The 22,047-nt window shown below is 63.4% G+C and overlaps 4 protein-coding genes across 4 annotated transcripts; 3 read left to right on the top strand and 1 right to left on the bottom strand.

Moving 5' to 3' along the window:
- The first annotated feature begins 304 nt into the window (after positions 1–304).
- On the top strand, positions 305–9,900 carry CHLRE_13g568400v5 (uncharacterized protein). Its single transcript, XM_043069327.1, has 16 exons — positions 305–507; positions 627–794; positions 1,216–1,548; positions 2,411–2,581; positions 2,827–2,913; positions 4,559–4,607; positions 4,855–5,024; positions 5,302–5,361; positions 5,609–5,685; positions 5,936–6,022; positions 6,361–6,475; positions 6,654–6,834; positions 7,069–7,212; positions 7,751–7,833; positions 8,178–8,243; positions 8,772–9,900. Exons 1-16 carry the CDS (start codon positions 394–396, stop codon positions 8,973–8,975), a joined length of 2,109 nt encoding a protein of 702 aa, XP_042917302.1. The 5' UTR covers positions 305–393; the 3' UTR covers positions 8,976–9,900.
- A 244-nt stretch (positions 9,901–10,144) lies between these two features.
- On the top strand, positions 10,145–17,850 carry CHLRE_13g568350v5 (uncharacterized protein). Its single transcript, XM_043069326.1, has 9 exons — positions 10,145–10,853; positions 11,020–11,119; positions 11,406–11,469; positions 11,612–11,788; positions 12,104–12,626; positions 12,786–14,816; positions 14,971–15,482; positions 15,661–15,717; positions 15,876–17,850. Exons 4-9 carry the CDS (start codon positions 11,639–11,641, stop codon positions 16,053–16,055), a joined length of 3,453 nt encoding a protein of 1,150 aa, XP_042917301.1. The 5' UTR covers positions 10,145–10,853; positions 11,020–11,119; positions 11,406–11,469; positions 11,612–11,638; the 3' UTR covers positions 16,056–17,850.
- Positions 17,851–17,914: 64 nt separating this feature from the next.
- CHLRE_13g568316v5 (uncharacterized protein) lies at positions 17,915–19,319 on the top strand. Its single transcript, XM_043069325.1, has one exon. The coding sequence runs from the start codon at positions 17,996–17,998 to the stop codon at positions 18,218–18,220; it is 225 nt and encodes a 74-aa protein (XP_042917300.1). The 5' UTR covers positions 17,915–17,995; the 3' UTR covers positions 18,221–19,319.
- Positions 19,320–19,322: 3 nt separating this feature from the next.
- Positions 19,323–21,984, bottom strand: CHLRE_13g568300v5 (uncharacterized protein). The gene is made up of 2 exons (XM_043069324.1): positions 20,938–21,984; positions 19,323–20,116 (listed from the first exon to the last, which is right to left on the bottom strand). Exons 1-2 carry the CDS (start codon positions 21,556–21,558, stop codon positions 19,922–19,924), a joined length of 816 nt encoding a protein of 271 aa, XP_042917299.1. The 5' UTR covers positions 21,559–21,984; the 3' UTR covers positions 19,323–19,921.
- Between the last annotated feature and the right edge of the window lie 63 nt (positions 21,985–22,047).

Raw genomic sequence — 22,047 nt, 5'->3', positions numbered from 1 at the left:
GGTCGCGCAAAGGTGATGGCTTAAAGGCCAGTAAAGGCAGGGTAATGGACTAGCGGGCGAGCCAGAGAGATACGAAGGCAAGGTGGTGCAAACGTCGGTTTGCCCATACAGCATCAGACGGCACGAGCTGGATGCCGTCGGGCAGGGCCATCATGGGGCCGTCGCGGCCTCATGGAGGTGGTGTCCGGCGCATGGCCAGCTGACTGTTAGGTCATGGGGGCCTTCCAGGTTGCGATGGGGTAGCGTGTGCGTGTGCCATGCATGTCGACACCGCTCGACTCTCGTTATGCACAGATATACAGCCCTACCACCATCAGACAAGAAAGCTGCTTAATCCTTTCGCTGTCGCTTCGTGCATAGCGCCCTCCGAGTAGTGGGGCCACAGCGTAACCCATGCGCTCAGTGCGCCAAATAATCCAGCTGATAGCCGGAAGCAGGGTTTCGCGCAAGGAGCTTGCAGAGGTACTGAAGCATGGCCGGAGGGTCTACAACACGCGGGCGGAGGAGGTGAGCAGGGCTTTGCAACCTTCGCTCTCCGTCGTTTCGCCGCCCTTTTTTGCGGCGTTCTAGCATATTATAATGGGTGAGTACCGGTTGCGTAATGCCATCGCGACGAATGCGTGCAGGGTGTGGAGCACCTGAGGACGCTCAATAAACTGGGCCAGCATGAGGCGGTCGTGAGCGCGTTTGAGGGCAACCGCGTTGCCAACTCGCCGGAGTCGCTTGCGGAGTATGTGAAAGCCCTTTCGCGACTGGACCGGCTCGACCCGTCTCGCTTCTATGCTTACACGCAGGTACGAAATGCTGAGGATGTCGCTATCAAGCATACATTACCAAATACTCATAGGGCGCTGCGTGTGGGACCTCGGGAGCGTTGTCGAACTAGATGTCTCGAGATGTCCTCCCGCAGATCCCGCAGCGACAACCATACACCGGCGTTGCTGGGGCCGTTGTTTAGCACAGCGGATGTCGGCCCGTCCAGCACCGGGCTGGAGGGCTGGGCTGCCGGTGGCCGGGCAGCGCGGCTGACACGCAGTGCGCGTGGCACCACCAACAAACGGCACGCCACACCTGCGGTTTACGCGCTTGCCCATTTCGATGAAACCCCCACCTGACTCCCCCAAGCTAAAGCTTCATGCCAATATACTCCTTAGCTTAGCCCCACGTTGCTGTTGCTCATCCTGTCTTCTGCCCCCGTATCCAAAACCACTACAGCGCACGGGCGGCCTGGCGGCTGGCGCTCGCGGTGCGGAGTACGCGTCTAGCAGCGGCGGCGGCAGCTCCACCGCTCCCTTCTTTGGCAGCGGCGGCGGCGGCAGCAGCTGGGGCGCGGGCAGCAGCGGCGGCGGCGGTGGCTACTACGGCTCAGGGGCGGGCGCGGGCGGCGGCGGCGGCGGCTTCGCCGCGGGGCCGGCGCTGGGCGCGGCGGCGGCGTCTGCCATGGGTGGCGGGCTGGGCGGCGCGGGGGCGGCGGCGGCGGATGGTGTGATGGGGTCTCCGAAGAACCCTCTGGTCATGACGTTTGCGGAGCCCAGCTTCTCTAGCCAGGTGAGGACACCTGTGTGTGGGCAAGCGGGGCGAGCTGGGTGGGCGGATGGGTCGGTTCATACCAAACCCAAGAAGATCAGAACCCGAACCAGCCATAGAGGTTTGGGTGACGAAGGGCAAGGTGAAGGAGCAAACCGAAGCGAGGCATGGCCAGGCGGGGTCATGAAGTACCTTGTGGCGCGACCGCGTGGCAAGGCCGAGCGCGCGGGACCGCGTATCCTGGGGCCGCGTGGAGGCTTGGTGCTGGCGTGGCGGCATGAGACTGCGGCACGGGCTGGGGCATGGTTGGCACGGGAGCGTTAGGAGGCTGGGGCACAGGACAGGCTGGGCTGGGCGACTGGGGGCAGCTGGCGGCAGCGGCAGGCTCTTTGGCGGCGGGCAGCGGGCGGGGCGGGCAGAGGGCATCGGCCCCAGGGTGGACGGGAACGGGCGCCGTTCAGGGCGGATGGGTAGATGGGCAGACTGGTCACTGGTCGGCAGGGAGGGTGGCTGCTGGTGTAGGCGCTTTTGGGGGGGGCACAGGGCGGGCGTGGCGCTGGCACGTGTTGGGGCCGCTCGGGCGCTGAGCGCACCATAGTGTACGTGGTGTATATCCCCGCCAGGCTTGTTGTGGGAACGTTGGCCAGGGAGAAAGCCACGGCCCAGATGTGGCTCTGCCGCCCAACGCCTCCCGATTCCCTCTTTTAGCGGCTGGCCACCCAAGCCACGCGCACCAACGCAATACGACCCGTCCCGCGTGCTTTCTTCCCTTGCTGTCCCTGCTCTCCCTGCTCTCCGCCACCCCACGCACGCACCCATGCCCCCGCGCACCCAACCCTCTGCCCCAACCCCGCCATCCGCCAACTGTGGTGCTGCCTGGCAGATGTGGCGCACCATCCGCACGCTGGGTGGCGCCTTCATTCTGGTGACGTGCCTGGGCACGCTGCTGGACGACAAGGGGCTGACCAAGTCCTTCCTCAACAACCCCGACCTCAAGCCGCAGATGAACAGCAGCACGCGATTCGCGGACGTCAAGGGCGTGGACGAGGCCAAGGTGGGGGCGTGTGTGTGGGGGGGGGAGTCGGCGTGTGTGTGTTGGGGGGGGGTGGCGAGGGCTTAAGGGATGTGTGTGTGCGCGCGCGCGTGTGTGTGTGCCCCATGCCATTGCCTTCACCTGCACATCCGTTGTCACACTCTCGCCACCACATCGCCACTACACCATCACCATGTTTGTACGTGTATGCCACTCGTCCCCTCTCACTCTCTACCGCGCCCACCCACCCACCCACCTACTCGCAGCACGAGCTGGAGGAGATTGTGGAGTACCTGCGTGACCCGCACAAGTTCACTGGGCTGGGCGGCAAGCTGCCCAAGGGAGTGCTTCTGGTGAGGAGGAATGTCGGAGAGGCAGAGGGACAGGGACATGGGCAGGGACAGGGACAGGGACAGGGACAGGGACAGGGACAGGGACAGGGACAGGGACAGGGACAGGGACAGGGACAGGGACAGAGACAGGGACAGGGACAGGGACAGGGTCATAGGGACAGGGTCACAGGGTCACAGGGACAGGGACAGGGTCACAGGGACAAGGTCACAGGGACAGGGTCACAGGGACAGGGTCACAGGGACAGGGACAGGGACAGCGACAGGGACAGGGACAGGGACAGGGACAGGGTCACAGGGACGGGGACAGGGACAGGGACAGGGACAGGGACAGAGACAGGGACAGGGACAGGGACAGGGTCATAGGGACAGGGTCACAGGGTCACAGGGACAGGGACAGGGTCACAGGGACAAGGTCACAGGGACAAGGTCACAGGGACAGGGTCACAGGGACAGGGTCACAGGGACAGGGACAGGGACAGGGACGGGGACAGGGACAGGGACAGGGACAGGGACAGGGACAGGGACAGGGACAGGGACAGGGACAGGGACAGGGACAGGGACAGAGACAGGGACAGGGACAGGGACAGGGTCATAGGGACAGGGTCACAGGGTCACAGGGACAGGGTCACAGGGACAAGGTCACAGGGACAAGGTCGCAGGGACAAGGTCACAGGGACAGGGTCACAGGGACAGGGTCACAGGGACAAGGTCACAGGGACAGGGTCACAGGGACAGGGTCACAGGGACAGGGACAGCGACAGGGACAGGGACAGGGACAGGGACAGGGACAGGGACAGGGACAGGGACAGGGACAGGGACAGGGACAGGGACAGGGACACGGACAGGGACAGGGACACGGACAGGGACAGGGACAGGGACAGAGACAGGGACAGGGACAGGGACAGGGTCATAGGGACAGGGTCACAGGGTCACAGGGACAGGGACAGGGTCACAGGGACAGGGACAGGGTCACAGGGACAAGGTCACAGGGACAGGGTCACAGGGACAGGGTCACAGGGACAGGGACAGGGACAGCGACAGGGACAGGGACAGGGACAGGGACAGCGACAGGGACAGGGACAGGGACAGGGACAGGGACAGGGACAGGGACAGGGACAGGGACAGGGACAGGGACAGGGACAGGGACACGGACAGGGACAGGGACAGGGACACGGACAGGGACAGAGACAGAGACAGGGACAGGGACAGGGACAGGGTCAAAGGGACAGGGTCACAGGGTCACAGGGACAGGGACAGGGTCACAGGGACAAGGTCACAGGGACAGGGTCACAGGGACAGGGTCACAGGGACAGGGTCACAGGGACAGGGACAGGGACAGCGACAGGGACAGGGACAGGGACAGGGACAAGGATGGGCGGGTACAGCTTGGCGTGTGCGAAGTCCTGTTGGCGAGGCGACGCACTGGGCACAGTGGTTACAGGCAGGGAGCAATGGCTGTGCGCACGGCATGTCGATGGTCAGGCCAGGGCAGGGCAGTGCCCTGGTGTGCCTTGGCGGCATTGCTAGGGGCTCCACCCGCTAATCATAATGTGGCTGCGCCTGTACCAGTCACGCCTGCAACCCCAGTTACCCCACCCATGGACCCACGTGACCTGCCGTGTGTGCCGCACTCGCGCTCGCACAGGTGGGGCCGCCCGGCACGGGCAAGACCATGCTGGCGCGAGCGATTGCAGGTGCGGCTGGAGTGGATTGGAATGGGGCGGGCGGGGCGGGCGGGGCGGAGCGAGCAGGACGGAGCAGGCAGGGCGGAGCGGGACGGAGCGGGGCGGAGTTAGACTCAAACAAGGTCCCACTCAATCCCTAGCATTTGAAAATTCGCCCTCACCCCCAACCGCTCTCGCGACTGTTTCCTTACGGGATTGGTTCAAAGTTAACCCCAACCGCTCTCACTTACCAACGCTCCAACACACGCACACATAGGCGAGGCCGGTGTGCCCTTCTTCTACACCTCCGGCTCGGAGTTCGAGGAGGTGTTCGTAGGCGTGGGCGCGCGCCGTGTGCGCGACCTGTTCGCGGCCGCCAAGAAGCACGCGCCCTGCATCATCTTCATTGATGAGATCGACGCCATTGGCGGCAACCGCAACCCTAAGGTGCGTGCATGTCAGAACGTGTGTCTGTCTGTGTGTGTGTCTGTGTGCGTGTGTGGTTTGTGCGTGCTCGATGGTCGCTGCGGGGGTGTGCCGTGCCAGGCTGTAGTCTCCCTTGCCCCAACACGAGCACGCACGCACGTGCTCCCACCGGCTGCCTCCACAATTCCCCACTCGCCGCCGCCTGCCCGCCCCCCTCATCCGGCTTTGCCTGGCATTCCACTTCACTTCCCTGACCACGCAAGCCGCAACCTCCACGGCCCCGCCGCCTCTCCCACAGGACCAGCAGTACATGCGCATGACGCTGAACCAGATGCTGGTGGAGCTGGACGGATTCAAGGTGTGGGGGGGGGAACAACAGCGATGGGGGGGAAGAGGGAACAGGGCGGGGAACAGCGTCCTTCACGGGGCTTCGGAAAGACCGGGCCTGGCGGGAGGGTGCGGACGCCCCCTCCCTTGTGGCCTCATTATGCACGCCAATCGCTCATGTAGTCATGTATCTCGCCCCGCCCCAACTCCCTGCCCTCGCCTGCACGCCGGCACTGAACGGCAACCCCCCTCCACCCCCAAACCCCCCACACACACAGGCCACGGAGGGCATCATCGTGGTGGCCGCCACAAACTTCGCCGAGGTGCTGGACAAGGCACTGGTGCGGCCCGGCCGGTGAGAGCGGGGAGCAAGGGGTGGGTGGGGGCGGCAGCTAGGGGGGCAAGCGTGCAGAGGGGAGAGGGCCATGAGATTGAAGAACAGAGATCGGGTATGCACTTGCCCCGCCCTCTCCACCCTTCCCTCCCGCATGGCCTACAGTCTACCATTTCCCTAGCGAATCATGGATGTACCGGTAACCTCACCTTCGTCCCTCCCCTCTCCTCTCCTTGCCTTGCCTTTTCCAAACATCCTTGCAATCCCCCAGCTTTGACCGGCACATCGTGGTGCCCAACCCGGACGTGGAGGGCCGCAAGTCCATCCTGGAGACACACATGGCCAAGATCCCCAAGAGGTGCGGCCGGTGCGGGTGGTGTGCGGCGTGGTCGTGGCAATGGGCGAGGGTGGTGCGGCACGTTGGCACGGGTTTGCGCACTGGCCCGTCCACTGCGCCGGAACCCCCCCGGAACCCCGCCGGAACCCCTCAGGAGCCCCTTCGCTAGTACCTTTCGGGAACACACATTCAACACACTTCCGTACCCTTGCGGTGTTCCTCTTCCCTTGCGCTCTTCCTAACACGCCCACACGCCCCCACACACACCCACACACGCCCCCCACACGCCCCCCCCGTCTACCACTTAATTAATCATGAATGTAAACCCCCCCCCCCCAAACACACACACACACACCCAGCGCCGACCTGGACCTGGGCGTCATCGCCCGCGCCACGCCCGGCTTCAGCGGCGCCGACCTGGCCAACGTGGTCAACGTGGCGGCCCTGCACGCAGCCAAGAGCGGGCTCAAGGAGGTAGGAGCGGGGAGGGGGTGTCAAAACGCATTCAAACGCCTCTTGCGTAACTCTCCAAAACCGTCTGCCTGCCTGCCGTCTCCTCCACGCTCCTCCACCCCTGCTGTCTACTTCGCTACACTTCTCGCTACCCATCTTTGCACCACCACCACCACCCCCGCCGTACCCGTGCTTGCAGGTGGGCATGCGCTCCATGGAGTACGCGCGCGACCGCATCATCATGGGCGCCGAGCGCAAGTCCGCCGCCATCAGCGAGAAGAGCCGCCGCCTGACCGCCTACCACGAGGGCGGGCACGCGCTGGTGGCGCTGCTGACGGAGGGGGCGGACCCCGTGCACAAGGCGACCATCGTGCCGCGAGGTGGGGGCGGGTCTTTTCCATTGTACTCCTATTCCCAGTCACAAGAAGGAAAAGAGACACGAGGACGCATGACAGGGCGAAATAGTACGGTACTCCAGTGTGGGACGTTGTTGACTGCCAGGACCTCCCCCGCAACCCCCCGCGTCTGCTATACTACTGTTCCTGGCTACGCCTTCATTTCTTAAATAATCATGACTGTAACCCCCCCCCCTGCTGCTGTTGTGCTGCTGCAAGGCATGGCGCTGGGCATGGTGAGCCAGCTGCCGGAGGAGGACGCCACCAGCATGAGCCGCCGCCAGATGATGGCGCGGCTGGACGTGTGCATGGGCGGCCGCGTGGCGGAGGAGCTCATATTCGGGCACGACGACGTCACCACGGGTGAGCGGGCGTGTGGCGTGTGCGTGTATGTGTGTGTGGGGGGGGGGATGTGTGGGGAGGGGCGGGTTAGGTTATACCAAAGGGCGAAGAAAGCAAGGCCCAGAACCAGAAGAGGGGTTGCATTCGAGAGCATAAGGCACGGAAACTGTATGTGTGTACTTGTGTGTGTTGGTGGGGACGTCCAGCAGTAGGAAACGCGTGTCCTGTATCAACGCCGTGTGCCGAGTTGGTGGGTGTCCTTGTCAAGGTGAATTCTGGTTTTTTTGTTGGCTGACACAACCACTGTCGTTGTTGCTGACACAACCACTGGCGCACAACCACTGTCGTTGTTGCTGACACAACCACTGGCGCACAACCACTGTCGTTGTTGCTGACACAACCACTGGCGCACAACCACTGTCGTTGTTGCTGACACAACCACTGGCGCACAACCACTGTCGTTGTTGCTGACACAACCACTGGCGCACAACCACTGTCGTTGTTGCTGACACAACCACTGGTGTTGTTGTTGCTGACACAACCACTGGCGCGCTTGCAGGCGCCAGCTCCGACCTACGCATGGCCACGCAGCTGGCTCGGGCCATGGTGACCAAGTACGGCATGAGCGACAAGCTGGGACAGGTGGGTGAGGGTGGAGTGGGTGGATGGGTGGGAGCAGGGGGAGGGAGGGAGAGCGGGAGCGGCGCCAGAAGGCGAGACGCGCATCCCCCTGAGCACACGCACGCAATGCACATTATTAACCACAAACAAGTCTATGCGTGCTCTTGCCCCATGTGCTCCCGCACAATCACGCTCACTCCCTGTGTACGCACACACACGCACGCACACACACACACACACACGTACACACACGCATACACACGTACACAGGTATGCGAGGTAACATCCGTAAACCGTCGCATATATTGTCTTTGCGCTATGTTTTCCTTGTGCTCTTTAATACACGTACACACACGTACACACAGGTGGCACTGGACTACGACGACAGCCACGCCATGAGCAGTGAGACACGCGCCGCCGTGGAGGAGGAGGTGAGCAGCAGGAGGCGCGGGGGCGGGGTGCAAGGGGGCGGGGGCAGGCGTGCAGGACCGGTGGTGGTGGTGGTGGTGGGGTGGCATGCGCAGACCACGGACCGCTTTCAGCGCCGCGCCCCGTAAAGAACACCAGCCGGGGACCGTGCGGAAGGGGGGTCGCGGAGGTGGTTCGACGGCACTTGCAGGGCACAGATGCGGGTCCACCCCTTGCCTCGCCACCTCACGCTGTGCCATTCCTGCGGCTCACCGCATCCTTGCTCCCCGTCTCCGCCTTGCCTGCTCGCTCCTGCAAGCCCACCCATGTCCTATCACACTCAGCTACCCCGCATCCCCATGCACCTACCCCCGTCCTGGTCGCCCCTTGACACCGCCTACCCGCGCACCCTCTCACCCCACCAACCCAACCAACCCGCCACCCAACGACCCCCCCCCGCTTGATGTTCTGCAAGATGGTCGACCGTCTACCACTTCCTTAACTAGTCATGAATGTAACCCCCTATCCCCTAACCCCAACCCGCGCCTCAGGTCCGCAAGCTGGTGCAGGGCGCCTACGACCGCGCCAAGGCCGTGCTGACTCGCCACGAGCCGCAGCTGCACAAGCTGGCGGCCGAGCTGTTGGACAAGGAGACGCTCAGCGGGGAGCAGATCCGGACCAGCCTGGGGCTGGCGGCGCGGGCGGCGGCCAGCGCGGCGGGGCAGGTAGGCGGCAAGCGGCCGGAGGCGGCGTGAGGGTGGACGAGCAGGGAGGTGAGGAGGGCAGGAGGGGAGGAGGGCAGGAGGGGAGGAGGGCAGGAGGGCAGGAGGGGAGGAGGGCAGGAGGAGAGGAGGGCAGGAGGGGAGGAGGGCCGGCGAGGCAGGTTGGTGCCAGTGTGTGCAGGTACGGCAGGCTGCCGCACGTTGCCGAGAAGTGCAGGGCTTCTATTTTCATTCCGCTTGTGTGGCAGTCAGCATGTACAGATGTAAGTTGAGCGCTAGGGTGTGGTGCGAGATAATGAAGTGCAAGCCGTATTCCCTTTCGATGGATGGTCTCGCGTTTGCAAGTTTTGGTTCTGTTTGGGTCTGCTTTCTTGGTCGGGTCGTGAGGAAGGGCTGAACGGATACGTGCAGCGCGGTCTGATAAGCGTGCCATTCTTTAAGATGGGAGACGTGGCGTGGGCGCAGCTCAATCGTCCCTGGGAGGGAATACCACTATCTTGTCGGTGGTACGGGAAATCTGCTGTTTAAGTGGGTTTACGGCGTCGTTATTGTGCGGAGCAATGGTGCGGTTTAGATCCGTTGGGTTTGACGTGTTCCGCGTTGCGCTCACTGTGGGACAACCCACGAGCGCAGACAAGTGAGCAGATGGCAGGGTGTAGGCCTGTAGGGTGCGGGCGGCTGTGTTACAATCTGTGTGCTGCTGACATTCGGATCCATCTGTACGGCTCCTCGCTCCATCTGTAAGGCTCCTCGCAGGGCATACGGGACCACGCAAACCTGCCCCCTAGGCCCCTACCCTGTCCGAGTGTCCGGCTGTCCCATCGCCCCCCACCACCACCACCACAACCACCACTGTATGGGATGCCGTTGGCCCGCTCTCGCCCTGGTGGCCTGGTCTGCCCACGATTCTCTTGAGTCCGTTTGAGTCCGTCATGAACCGGATCTGAACTTGACCCTACTGCTTCCTGCTGGAAGCTGAAATGGGGAAGTACTGGTGCCGCTAAGGCCCGTGCCGCTAGGGCGCCCGTCACAGGCGCCCCTCCTGCCCCCGCCCCCCCCCCCTTTACCTCATGTGCAGCTGGCCCGTGGCGGCGTGCCTACACGGGTCTGTTACCCAGCTGGGGTTCTATCCTGTTGCCGCGTGCCAGGGACGGGTATTACAGTGACCTGTTCGCACAGCAGCCTTGAAACAAAGAGTCCGCCCTACCAGCTGCAAGCCTAGCGGGCACACGCGGCTGCGCACACTTACTAATTTGCTCATCACAGCACCCCAGCAGCCCGTCTTTTGTTGCAGCAATATGTCAGCTACCTAACGTTGCTTAATTGCGCGGCTTGCTAGCTGTCGACGGTGACGGGCCAGTTTCCCTTGCCGATTTACTGCACGGCACCAGATTGCAGCCCAAAACCTCCTGGCTATAATAATTCCTTGCCTCGCTAAGATTAGGGAGGTTACCTGCTTCGATTGCGCGCCGCGATTGATCACTCCTTTATGCAGCCGGACTGCACTTTAAGCAGGTACCCACACAATATGCTTGCAAGCTGTTTGTAGGCACTATATGGTTTCACGAGGAGCAAGACACTTGGCACCGGAAGTGGCACTTCCCGCGCTGCGCGGCCGCTTTAATCTACCACACCCTTGAGTTAGTTTATAAGCAATAGTGAAATACGGTAGTCCTTGGTGGTAGGGGCCAGTCATGCCGAATGCGTCGAGCGAGGGATGAGCGCTGATAAGACCTGGAGAATGGGCGTTGCTGCCTGCTAATAGCCTCACAAAGCTTTGATTTCAGTGCATCTTATTCATACCATTTCTTAAGCCAGGGGTCTCTCTGTTTAGGGCCACTAGCCGAAACTGCAAGCACCGTCGCTTGGTCGCTGGGAGCCCAAGGAGACTAGACTGTTCCTTAGAAACTGGTGAGGGTAGACGCACTAAAAGCTTGATACACTGCACGCATTAACATAGGCGTCGGCAGACACAGCTTTCAGCTATGACTGATACGCGGGCCAGGTCGTCAAGCGCACGTTGTGGTGCTTGTGCTGTGAAGCTCTATCATATCTTATTGCTTGTACGCACACACAGGGCACGTTCTTGCAAGCTGACTGACGGAGGGTCCTCGCATCATTGTGGGGGACAGGAGGCGCACGATTTGTCCCAGCGGCAATAGTCGCGCGTAACAAAGGTGAGAGGTCTTTGGGCTCAAGAGACGGGGGCCCTGACCGACGACGCCCCACACCCGGCGCGCGGCGATTCGCACCGTGATAAAACTGTTCGCGGCCCCGCCGTGCCGCGTTCAAGCGTGACGGCTATGTCTGAGACGCCTGGGGGTGCGGCGTTTGGAGAAAACGTGACGGGAATCAGTCAGCCAAGCCATTGGTCAGCCTTTTTGCCGTCGCCGCCTCTGCGGCGTCGACGCTCGTGACCCCACCTTCAACTTAGTCATCCCCGTTTCCTGCCACTCCACACAGGCATACAGGCTATCCTTACTCGCAACGCTTTTGCAAGCCTCATGCCTGCGACTCGGTGCTGTAGGTGAGCTGCGCCCCGCATGTGGAGGGCAAGCAGGAGGGCTGGACGGAGTGCTGGGTCGGGCCGGCAGCATATGTGATACGGGTACCCGCCTCATTCTAACCACGCTGCACCTGCGCCCCCACACACTTGTCAATCCACGCAGACGTCGCTCTGCGTGTCGTGCATGAGCATGACGCTAGTGGGTCGTCACCAGCCGGAGGACTCCTACGTGGCAGCGGGCGCCCCATTGGTGTTCCGGCCGCTCTTCAAGCCCAAACGCCCATCGGACGGCATGGTCTCGAATGCCGAAGACGACGAGGCCTCAGCCGGCATGGGCCCGGTAAGACGCCTGCTGTGTGGACTCATGCGTCCCGTGAGGTTAGCGCGTGTTAACATTCAGTTTTGGGTAGGAGTGCGCGCGCCTTTCTTCGATTCCCGATGTGGGTCGGGTGTTTTCAGCCACGCACGCACATCGCCACACACGCCCCCACACTCCCTAGCCAGTGGTTTACTGGCGTCCTGGTTACAAACTTACTTGAGTCAGGCGGTACCTGCCAATGCAGCCCATGGCTCCCTCACCCGCCGCAACAGAAACTCCCTTCCTGCCCTGGAGCCCACCCTCCTTTCCTGACCCCACGTTCATGCATTCCCACAGGTCATAAACCCTAGCACGCTGTGCCCGCCCGGCGACGAGCACACCAACGCGCTGTTGCTGAGCCTTATGCACAACTCAGCAGCTGCCGGTGGAGGCCGTGGCGGCGGCGGCGGCACCGCCGCGGGCTCCATGCAGCAGCATGCCAAACAACAAGCCGCCCACCAACAACACATGAACAACGCCCGGCGGAGCAGCGGCAGTGCCAGTGGCTTCGCGGGCGGCGCAGCGGGCACCGGCGGTGAAGCTGCGTTTTCCGGCCCCACTGCTGACCTGGTCACCGCCTCCGCCAAGGTTATGGTCGCCAACTTCATTGCTCAGGTGCAGGCCGAGTCGGAGGCCGCGGTGCAGGCCCACATCCGGCAGCAGCAACAGCAGCAGCAGCAGCAGCAGCAGCAGCAGCAGCAGCAACAGCAGCAACAGCAGCAACAGCAGCAACAGCAGCAACAGCACCAACAGCACCAACAGCAACAGCAGCAACAGCAGAACATGATGCTCCTGCAGGCGGGCCAGCAGAGGGTTCTGGGTGAGTCCCCATACCACGCCATGTCCGTGGGATCCGGAACTCGGGTTATGCAAGTGGTTGCCAAGCCGCGTGCCGACCGTGCGTGCCGACCCTGTCCCATTCACCGCTCAACCAGTAACGTGCTTGCCTCCTCCCGCATTGACTGCCGCGCAACTTCAGGTGGTGCTGGGAACCACGCGCCGCCGGCAATTGCGGCGCTCGGTGCCGTCACGCCCGTCCACCCCGCCGCGATTGTGTTTGGCGCTGCCGGTGTCAGCGGCGGCGGTGACGGCGGTGGCGGCGGCAACTTGGCCGCCGCGGCGGCGGCGGGCTGCGCTAGCCCGATATTTGGTTCCCCCAGCCTGTCCGCACCGCAGCCCGCTGCCGGCGCGACCACGCTCTCTGGCCAGCCGCTGCTGCTGTCGGCGCCGAGCACCGAAGCTGCGCTCTTCGCCCGCACCTCCGGCATGTCGGCACCTTCGCCAAGCCTTGCGCCCGACCCGCTTCCCCAAGGACTGCACGTGATGCATGGCGGCATGCTTGGCGGCGGCGGCGGCGGGCTGAGTGGCGGGCTGGGTGGCCGGCTGGGTAGCGGGCTGCTGCTGGGTGGTGGGCTGCTGGGTGGCGCCGCTGCGGGCGGTCCGCAGCTGCAGCGGCTGCAGTCGCTGCCACTCTCTTCCGCCGGCCTCGGCTATGGGATGCAGCAGCCGCCACTTGGGGGCGGCACCGCAGCCGGGCTGCAGCTTTCCGATGTGGGTCGGATGCAACAGCAGCAGGCGGCAGCGGCCCTAAAACTGCCGCACCAGCAGCAGATGCCTCCATCACGCCCGCAGATGCTGCGAGAGCTGATGCAGCTGCAGGCTCAGCAGCAGGAGCTGCAGCACCAGCAGGAGCTGCAGCATCAGCCGAGCCATCGCCATCATCTGCAACAGAAGCAACTTCAACAGGTGGCGTTGGGCTTTGACACCGGTGGCGGCGGCGTTGTGATGCAGCAGCAGCAGCATTCTGATGAGTACCAACAAGCACAGCGGCAGCGGCACCTGCTGCTGCTGTTGCATAAGGAGCAGCAGGCACAGCGTGCGCAGCAGCTTGGCATGCCAGCGGTTGGCGGCGGAATGACCGCTGAGGAGGCGCTCATGATGCGCCTGCGGTCTGCCAGTGCTGCCGCGCCGCTGGCGACGGCGCAGCAGCTTGCTCAACAACCGCAGCTGCTAGCGCCACTACCGCCGCCTCCTCCTCCACTGCCATCGCAGCAGCTGCAACAGCAGCAACAGCAACAGCAACAGCAGCTGTTTCACCAGCAGGCCCCGCTGCAGCTGCTGCGGGCGCAGTCGAAGGTCGAGGATGATGTGATGGAGGACGCGGTCGCGGCGCCACCACCTCCTCCTCCTCCACCGGCTGCAGCGGCACTGTACGCAGCAGCACAGCAAGCCCTAGCGGCGGGCGGGCTTGCTCGCGGTACCCGCGACGAACCGAGCAGCGGGTCGCCTGACCACGCAGCCGCCGCCGTGCCGACGGATGCGCGCAGCGGTGGTCCGGGTGCTGGCGTGGCGGGGGCCAGTGGAGATGACAGCAGTAACAATGGCGGCGGCGGCAACGCCGCCGAGCGAGGTAGAGGCCCGGGGCACCCGCCAGCTATGGTGGCAGCCGCTCCCACACCAGCGGCCAACACTGCCAAGGCCTCTGCGACCGCAGCTCTGCATCCCACCGGCGATGTTGCAAAGCCTTCCCCGGCAGGTGGCGGAGGCGGCTCATCACGCCCCGTGCGGGCCGCCGCCGCGTCGCGCCGCAACCCGGCAGACAGTGAGGCCGCCGCAACCACCGCCGCCACTGCTGCAGCCTCCAAGGATCGTGACGGCGGGAGTCTTCCGCCGAGCGCCATGCCAGCTGCTGAGCCGGCCAAGCCGAGCACCATGCCAGCTGCTCAGCCGGCCAAGCCCGCCGTGCAAGGTGCCCCGCCGCCGGCCGCCGGGGCACCAAACGGCGCCGCTCCCGCCGGCTGCTCCTCACCAAGCCAGCGGCAGAGCGGCAATGGCAAGGCTGCCGCTAGCAGCGGCACCGCCGAAGCTGCAGCGGCGGCGCCATCCAAGCCTGCCGCCGCTGTCGCGAAGGCAGAGCTAAAGCAAGGCGCAGCGGGTGGGGATGCCGACAGCGGCAGTCAGCGCGAGGTCGCGGGCGGCGCTTCCCGGCAGCCGCAAGCCGCCAGAAGAGGTGCGTATGCGCGACGCGACGTGAGGGGCTGAAATTGTTCCCTTGAACCGGCGCGCGGCGCTTGCACCCACAAAGCCTGCCCATTGCCCACCCGTTCCAAACATGCAGTACGTACTGACGGATGCCATCGTGTCCCCACGCTCCCCAACCGCAGCGTCACGCCGCTCAGCTGCCGCCGCCGCCCAGGCCGCAGCAGCCACGCCAGTCGCCGCTGTCAACAATGGTAACGGTGCTGGCAGTGGCTCGGCGGCTTCCGGCGGCGGCGCCCGGGCCGCCGCTCGCACCCAGGCCCCCGCTGCAACAGCGACAGCAGGAACTGCCGCTGCCGTGGCAACAGCGCCCATCGCGTCCAAGGGCCAGAAGCGCGGCAGCGGTGTCGCTGGTTCTGGCGCCGCCATGCCTAGCGGCGGCGGAACCAGCGGAGGCGCAGGCGGAGGCAGCAAAGCGGCCAAGAAGGCCAGACGCAAGGGCAGCGTCGATGAAGGCAAGGAATCTGCGGCGGAGGATGATGGCGAGGAGGAGGCGGAGGAAGAGGAAGAGGGGGAGGAGTGCAACGATGACGACAGCACGAGCTCTGGAGGAGAAGGCAGCGCCCGCAAGCGGCCTCGCAAGGCGAGTGGCGCGGGCGCCGCAACGCGCCGCCAGCCTTCCGCAACCTCCAAGCGGGTGAGTACAATTTACGTCTATCCGTCTCCACTTGAGTTTCGTTCCAGTTCGTCACGTGCACCGCGGTTTCATGTGCGGCCATTGCGTGCGCTCTGGCATAACCCGTCCCTTGATGCCTGCCTGGCCACCCGAAACGTTGCTTCAACACGCTTCCCTCCATTCCGGCCGCTGCCCACAGGAGCTGTGTCGCGAGCGCAACCGCAGCGCACAACGCCGGTTCCGAGAGCGCCAGAAGGTGGGCTCTTGCACATGCCGGCGCCAAATGGCGGCTGCTGATGCAGTGCAAGTTCACTCCCGGCCCCTCGCTCCCGTGCTTCTCCTCCCTACCGACTCAGCTGCACTGCTCGCCCGGCGTTGACGCCCTGCCAACACACCGTTACGCCTCCACCACAGGACACGATCCGTATCCTGAGCGACAAGGTGGCGGAGCAGGAGGCGCTCATCGCCGACATGCAGCGCCGCCTTGACGCCTACGAGAGGGCCGGGCCGCCGCCGGCGGGCAAGCGCCCCGCTGCCGCGGCCGCGGCGGGGCGCAAGGACCAGCAGCAGCAGCAGCAGCAGGGCAAGAAGTGATGGTGAGCGGGCTGTCGCACAGCCGGCTGCGGCGGCAACAGGCGATGGTGGCGGGGGGTGGTAGCAGGCACGGGCGTGAGAGAATGTGCCATGACAGGGTGTAAGTTGGTGCCCTTTGCGGCATGACTCCACAGCTCTGCAGTTATATGCAGTCGTAGCAATCGGGGGGCAACAGAGGCATTCGGGTTGGTTCGGGACAAGCAACATAAAGCAGGATCTGCTTGGGCTGGGTGTCTGGTGCGTAAGCGCCCGACTGATCGAAGCTTGACACGTACGCGGCGGCCCGTATGCACACGACATTACCATGTCGCTCGCATGAACGGCGCCTGACGCGCGCACGTGCAGCACCCGCGTGCATTGTGCCTCACACTCACTGACGCACTAGCTAGGTGTGCCATCACCTAGTATGTTCCGCCTGAGACCCACACAAACGGGGAGCGGTCGCGTATGCCCAGTGTGAAGTTTCGTTGGGCGGTCCCCTGTTATGTGGTCGCAATTCGTTTTTCGTAGCAGTTTACAATGGACGTAATAAATGGGGGGTTCTGGGATGCCCCACACGAAGGCGGCATCCTTATTTTGATATTGATAGACGGCGCAGGGACTATCCGCGCGTGTTTTATGGAAGGTGGGATAAAGCTCCCGATCCGCGGTGTTCGGACGCCGGCGGTAGTTGTGCCGAGCAGCTGGTATCAGCGCGGGGTGGGGCTTTGGTTCGGTGGTGGGGTAGGTGGTGTTAATGACGATGACGCGTGGAGCCATTCGCGCCTCACACACGTATTGCTTGGGGGCGTGGGGGCAGGTACGGCTATCGAAACGATGTGAGGGCGCCTCTGGCATGTCATGGTCTCACGGCGAAAAAGAGGGTGCTGATGCCCGTTGCGGCGGGTGGGGTTTTAATGCGGTTATGCGCTTGTATGTCTGCTTGCAGCCCTTTGCAGGGAGGTGCACTAAGATGCATGAGGATGACATGACGGCACATGCGTGACTCTGGTCAGGTCCAAAGTACATGTCCTGGTGTTGTTCTGTGATCACACAAATACGTAAAGCGCATGATCAAGCGATGCACAGTAAAGCACACATACACTGATCAGACACGGTCTTGACTCTTGCGGATGCGGCATGTACGGCTAGCAAGCTTGCGTCGGCGGGCGATGCATGTCTTGCTTTGCTGGGCTGGGCGGGCTTTGCACAAAGGGACAACAGGTCGCACGCTTACTTCATTCCGCAGACGCGGCAAGGTTTGTCGCTTACAGGAAATCCTGTGGGTGCTGAAGCACTTTTGTGTGAAGAACGTAGGTGATTCTTGCTTGTGGTGCGGCTGGTAGTAATTAATATAAGAGGACGCGTGATTCGAGCCCCACATCTTCAAGCTCGTAGTTACTGACGATATGCGCCGTATGATAAATCTGGTATGTTACTGCTCTGTAGTTCGCTTGGCTGCAGGGTTTCCCAAGGCCTAGATTGGTGGAAGAAGAAAGGGAAGTCCCGCTGGTAGGGACACACACTACGGGGCATACAGCCCAGGGTTTGGCGGGCGATGGTGCACGAGGGATGGCTGGCTTGTTTCGTGGTGGGTGCCTGGAACTTTGAAGCGGTGGTCGTCATGCAGATGCACAGTGCTGCAAGCAACGGACGGTTCTGGTGGGTGATGCTGTGGGGGTGGGTTGCGGGACCGCCGCTGCGCGCTGACACGAACTAGATAGCCGCACTGAGAGTGCAACGTGCCGTGTTATGTGCTGGCGGCCGCATTGCGGCGCGAGTGGAAGCGATGTTGTCGAAACGCACCATGCTTTGGAAGGGGCCATGTATGGGATACGGTACATAAACTGTATGTGTGTGTGTGTGTGCGGGGGGGGGGGGGGTCAGGGGACTTGTGCTTGTGTGCATGTGTATGTGTGAAATAATGGTTTGTGCAGAGTGTACCTTAACCTGATATCTCCATGCAGCAATGTTCACCAGAGCCGTATTGCTTGGAAACGACATTACTGTCGGCTACGGGTGCCGCCACCAAACGCGGCGCGGGCAGAGGGTGGTCTCTCTCGAGACCACCTGAGCACCTGCGCTGTGGGTGTATGTGCTATCCCGGCTTTGCCGGCGACGACTCCGCCGCGCGTGGTGCGTGCTCCAACCCGGGGCCGCATTCATGGGCGCGCAGTAATCCATGACTCACTCTTGAGGACTACGCGTATGCATATGCACCGTCGGAAGTGACAGGCACGCACGTGTGCAAGAATAAAGTTGGAATTCATTTTAAGGAAGGGGTTCCGAAGTGGCTTGGCATGGCTTGCTGTATCACCCTGCAGCCGGAAGCTCGGGGAGTGCGGGTTTGTGGGAAGGGACGCGCTTTCATTCTGTTGGCGCTGCGCTGGCGTGTCCATACATGGTGCGTTTTCCGTAGCTGGCACCTGCAGTGCACCTTGATGCAGCGACAAGACGGCAAGAGCTCGAGAATGGACATGATCGCGTTGTTAAGGCACAGCGTGGCGGGTGTGTAAATGTGTGTAAATGTCTGACCAGGTGGATTCGTGTACCCCGACGGGATGCACATGGCTGGCTCTTGTTCAGGCTAAGCGTGGAACGCCCCAAGGTGTGACATGCCGCAAGGAACACGGGTGACGAACGGACGGACATGGCCGGGAGGAATGTGGCATGTGCATTACCGGTATTGGGATGCACTGACGAGCGCATTTGGCCATGGTGTCTCACAGCATGGACGGGTGGTGGGGAAGGATCTGGTTCAGTCGAGAGAGGGCGTGCATCCGCGGGCATTCGGGGGCTCATTGGAGGGGCCAGCTTGGCAGTGGCTGGTCCGCGTGTCGTGATGGTTCGCATGCCGCCGTCTCCCCCCATCGGCTGGGCGTGCGTGCTCTCGTGCACTGCACCCGGCGAGTGCTACTGGGAGTAATGCACTCATGACTGGCTGGGACGGCGGCGGCAAGGCGAGCGATGGTGGTGCGGGCCGGCGCTGCTGGGGTGATGCTGGCATCTGTTGTTAGGCGACTGGCGCAGGTTGTGCCAGTTCGAGTGGGCGATTCGGCGGCGGGTAGGAAGCTGGTGATTGGCTACCGTTATCGGAGATAACCGTACCCCTAGGGGACTAGGGGTTACCGACCTTACCGTAGCAGTTTGGGGCACAGCGCGCGTTTGGCTGAATGCTGAATGCACGCGCGGCATTTCGTTGATGGCCATGTAAAGGCCGCCGGGCCGTATTCAGAGGCTATCCGCACTACGGAGTCTGGTAGAGCCTTGTAATATTATTGCTCGTATTACACTCAGCATGCCGCTGCGCATGAGGCTGGCGCCAGGGGTGGCGCAAGTCCCGCGGTACTCTTAGCATTTTGCCGTTCACGGCGTGGCCGCGTCCAGCGGCGCTGCCATCTACGGCACATGAGTGCAGGGCGCAATCGATCCAAGACCAATAGAACCAGCAGCTTGGCCCAGTGTGCTTTTCATCTCCCCGCGAGCCCGCCTACGTGCCTTTGGAACCGCCGGCCCGGCGCAGCTGGCACAGCTGGCACGGCGGCACGGCGGCTCGCGGCCAACAAGCGCCGTGCCACCCGCTTGCCCGCCCGCGTGCATGGGGCGCACTCCCCCCGGATCCAAACCCCTCCAGGTCCCAGGCCGCCAGCCCTTCTCCCGCCTGGCCACCCAGTCCTGCTGCCGTACGGCCATCCTGGTCTCCGCCGTTATGAGCACACTCCACTCATACCCATCCGCCGCAAGCCGCCGCCACACGCCGCTGTGCAAATCGGCGCATCATACCGCACCGCACCACACCACTAGCTACCGGTACTGTATCCCAGGCATCACATGCCATCAAAAGCTCTGCACCCAGTAGTTGTTTCCCTCCCATGTGCTTTCTAACACTAGTTGCCGCCAGACGCCAGCGCAAACGCCACTAGTGGCACCGCCGCCGCCAGGTACAGCAGCGCCAGGCTCACCACCTCGTCGTCCTGCCGAGCCGGCGAGCCGGGCCCGCCGCCACTGCCCAGCAGCCCACCGCCGCCGCCGCCACTGCCCGCGCCGCCCACCTTGCGCCTGTAGCGCAGCCATTCCTGAACCTGTGTGTGTGTTGAAGAGCACAAGGAAAACACCGTGTATGCGATGCAGCAAAGCGACGGTTTAGGATGTTACCTGCGTGTGCGTGTGTGTGCGCGCGTTTGTGTGTGTGTTAAAAAACGAAACGAAAGCCCGCCCAATGACGCGACGGAGTTACTTACCGATACCCACCATTTTACCGAGCGTCGCGTGACTGTCGTGACCCAGGTAGTCATACTTACCCGCGATAAGCCTGGAACCCCACGGGCGACCATTCGGCCTGACCCCGCGATGCACCTGTATGCGTCCATGCTCCGCACCCTGGGCGCGCTAAACAACGTTTACCCAGCACGCCTAATTCCCGGATTCCCGCCCGCTGGTCGTAGTCGAGCTCACCTATAGGCAAAGGTGGAAGCATGGGCATAGGGCGGCAGCGAGGAAGTGTCACGGGCGTGTGTGTGTGTGTGTGTGTGTGTGTGTGTGTGTGTGTGTGTGTGTGTTAACGAGCAAAAGGAAGAATAGGCGCAAAGACAACCTGAGTGTGTGGTTGCGGGGAGTTGGGAGGGGGCTCAGCCCCAGTGTCGGCAACTACCGCCCACTCGGCGGCGCCGCATCCGCGCACACAGCCGGCGGCTGCACATGCAACACCCCTCCGTCCAGCTACTCCGCCGCAACCGCCCGCCCGGCCCCCATTTTGCACCTCAGAACCTACACCCTGGCCGCCTGGCTGCTCCCCGAGCCAATGCCTCCCCGCTCGCAGCTCGGCTGTCCTGCTGTCGAGCCCAGCCCCCGCGCCTCACCCCTTCCCCCTGCCCCCTCCCCCCACAAAGACACCCACGCACACCTGTCGGTCGTACGTAGCTGGGTCGGCCGCCGCATCGGGCGGACCGGGAGGCGGCACGTACCCGCGCTCCCCCTGTTTCCCCGCCCTCCGCTGCAGCTCCCCCCACAGCTCCGGGTTCTTAGTCAGCATATCCCGCAACTCCGGGTCATCCCGCAGCAGCCGGTCCGCCCAGCGCGGCGGTGGCGGCGGCGCGGGCGGCGGCGGCGGCCCTGCAGCGGCGGCGCCGACGCGGCCTGAGGCCGTGCCGCCGCCAGCGGCGGGGGCGGCGCGCGGCAGCGGGAAAGGAGGCGGAGGGGGGGGAGGCGGCGGTGCCGCGCCGCCGGCGCGCTGCGGGCCCCGCCGGTTGCCGACGGTCTTGCCCGGCGCGAAGGGTGGGGGAGGCGGCGGCGGCGGGGGTACTGGGCTTTCACGGAAGGCGGGCCACCGCCATCGGTTTTGCTCGAATAGGAGGTCTGGGTTGGAGGGTTGCTGCTGCAACGGCTGCGGGGCCCCGCCCTGCTGTGGCAAGGGTGTGTCGGGCCCTCGCCGCCCGCTGGTGCTAGGCCCGTCGCCGCCCTCTTCACTGCGCCTCTTGACGGCCACCGCGACTCGCCGCAGCCGCTGAGCCGAGCTCGCGCCCATCGCCAGACGGGCCGGGAGAGCCGGACAACGCAGCGTACGAGGGATGGTTCTAGCTGAGGGCGCCCGCGGGCAACAACACGCGCGCAACGGCGCACGCCCTTCACCCGCTGTGATGGCCTCCATCAAAGACTGATGGAGCTCCTCGACGTGCGTGCGCGCTGAGAGTCCACTTTTTGCAGACAATCGCAGCGCTAGACCCGAAACTGGGTTCCCCAACGCACAGTTGGATGTTGCTATGTTTGCAATCAAGAATAAAAGAGAGCTGATGGCAACAACTATCTAATAGCGACAGCGAGCTGGTCAGTCAGGGTTTGCCTGTCACTGTTCATGTACTGTTACCGTGTGCTAGTCAAAGCGGTAAGCGCTTTCAAGCAGATTTGACACTTGAGACTGTGTGGAGTATGTGCAGCAGCCCTTGAACGTCGGCTCGGACATATGCGCGGGATCGAGCATGCAAGCAAGTCGTGGAACACCCAATGCGAGCTGCCA

The sequence above is a fragment of the Chlamydomonas reinhardtii genome, chromosome 13 (assembly GCF_000002595.2).
Source record: "Chlamydomonas reinhardtii strain CC-503 cw92 mt+ chromosome 13, whole genome shotgun sequence".
Taxonomy (NCBI): Eukaryota; Viridiplantae; Chlorophyta; class Chlorophyceae; order Chlamydomonadales; family Chlamydomonadaceae; genus Chlamydomonas; species Chlamydomonas reinhardtii.
The sequence above is the reverse complement of the archived record's forward strand: the minus strand, read 5'-3'. Positions and strand labels throughout refer to the sequence as shown.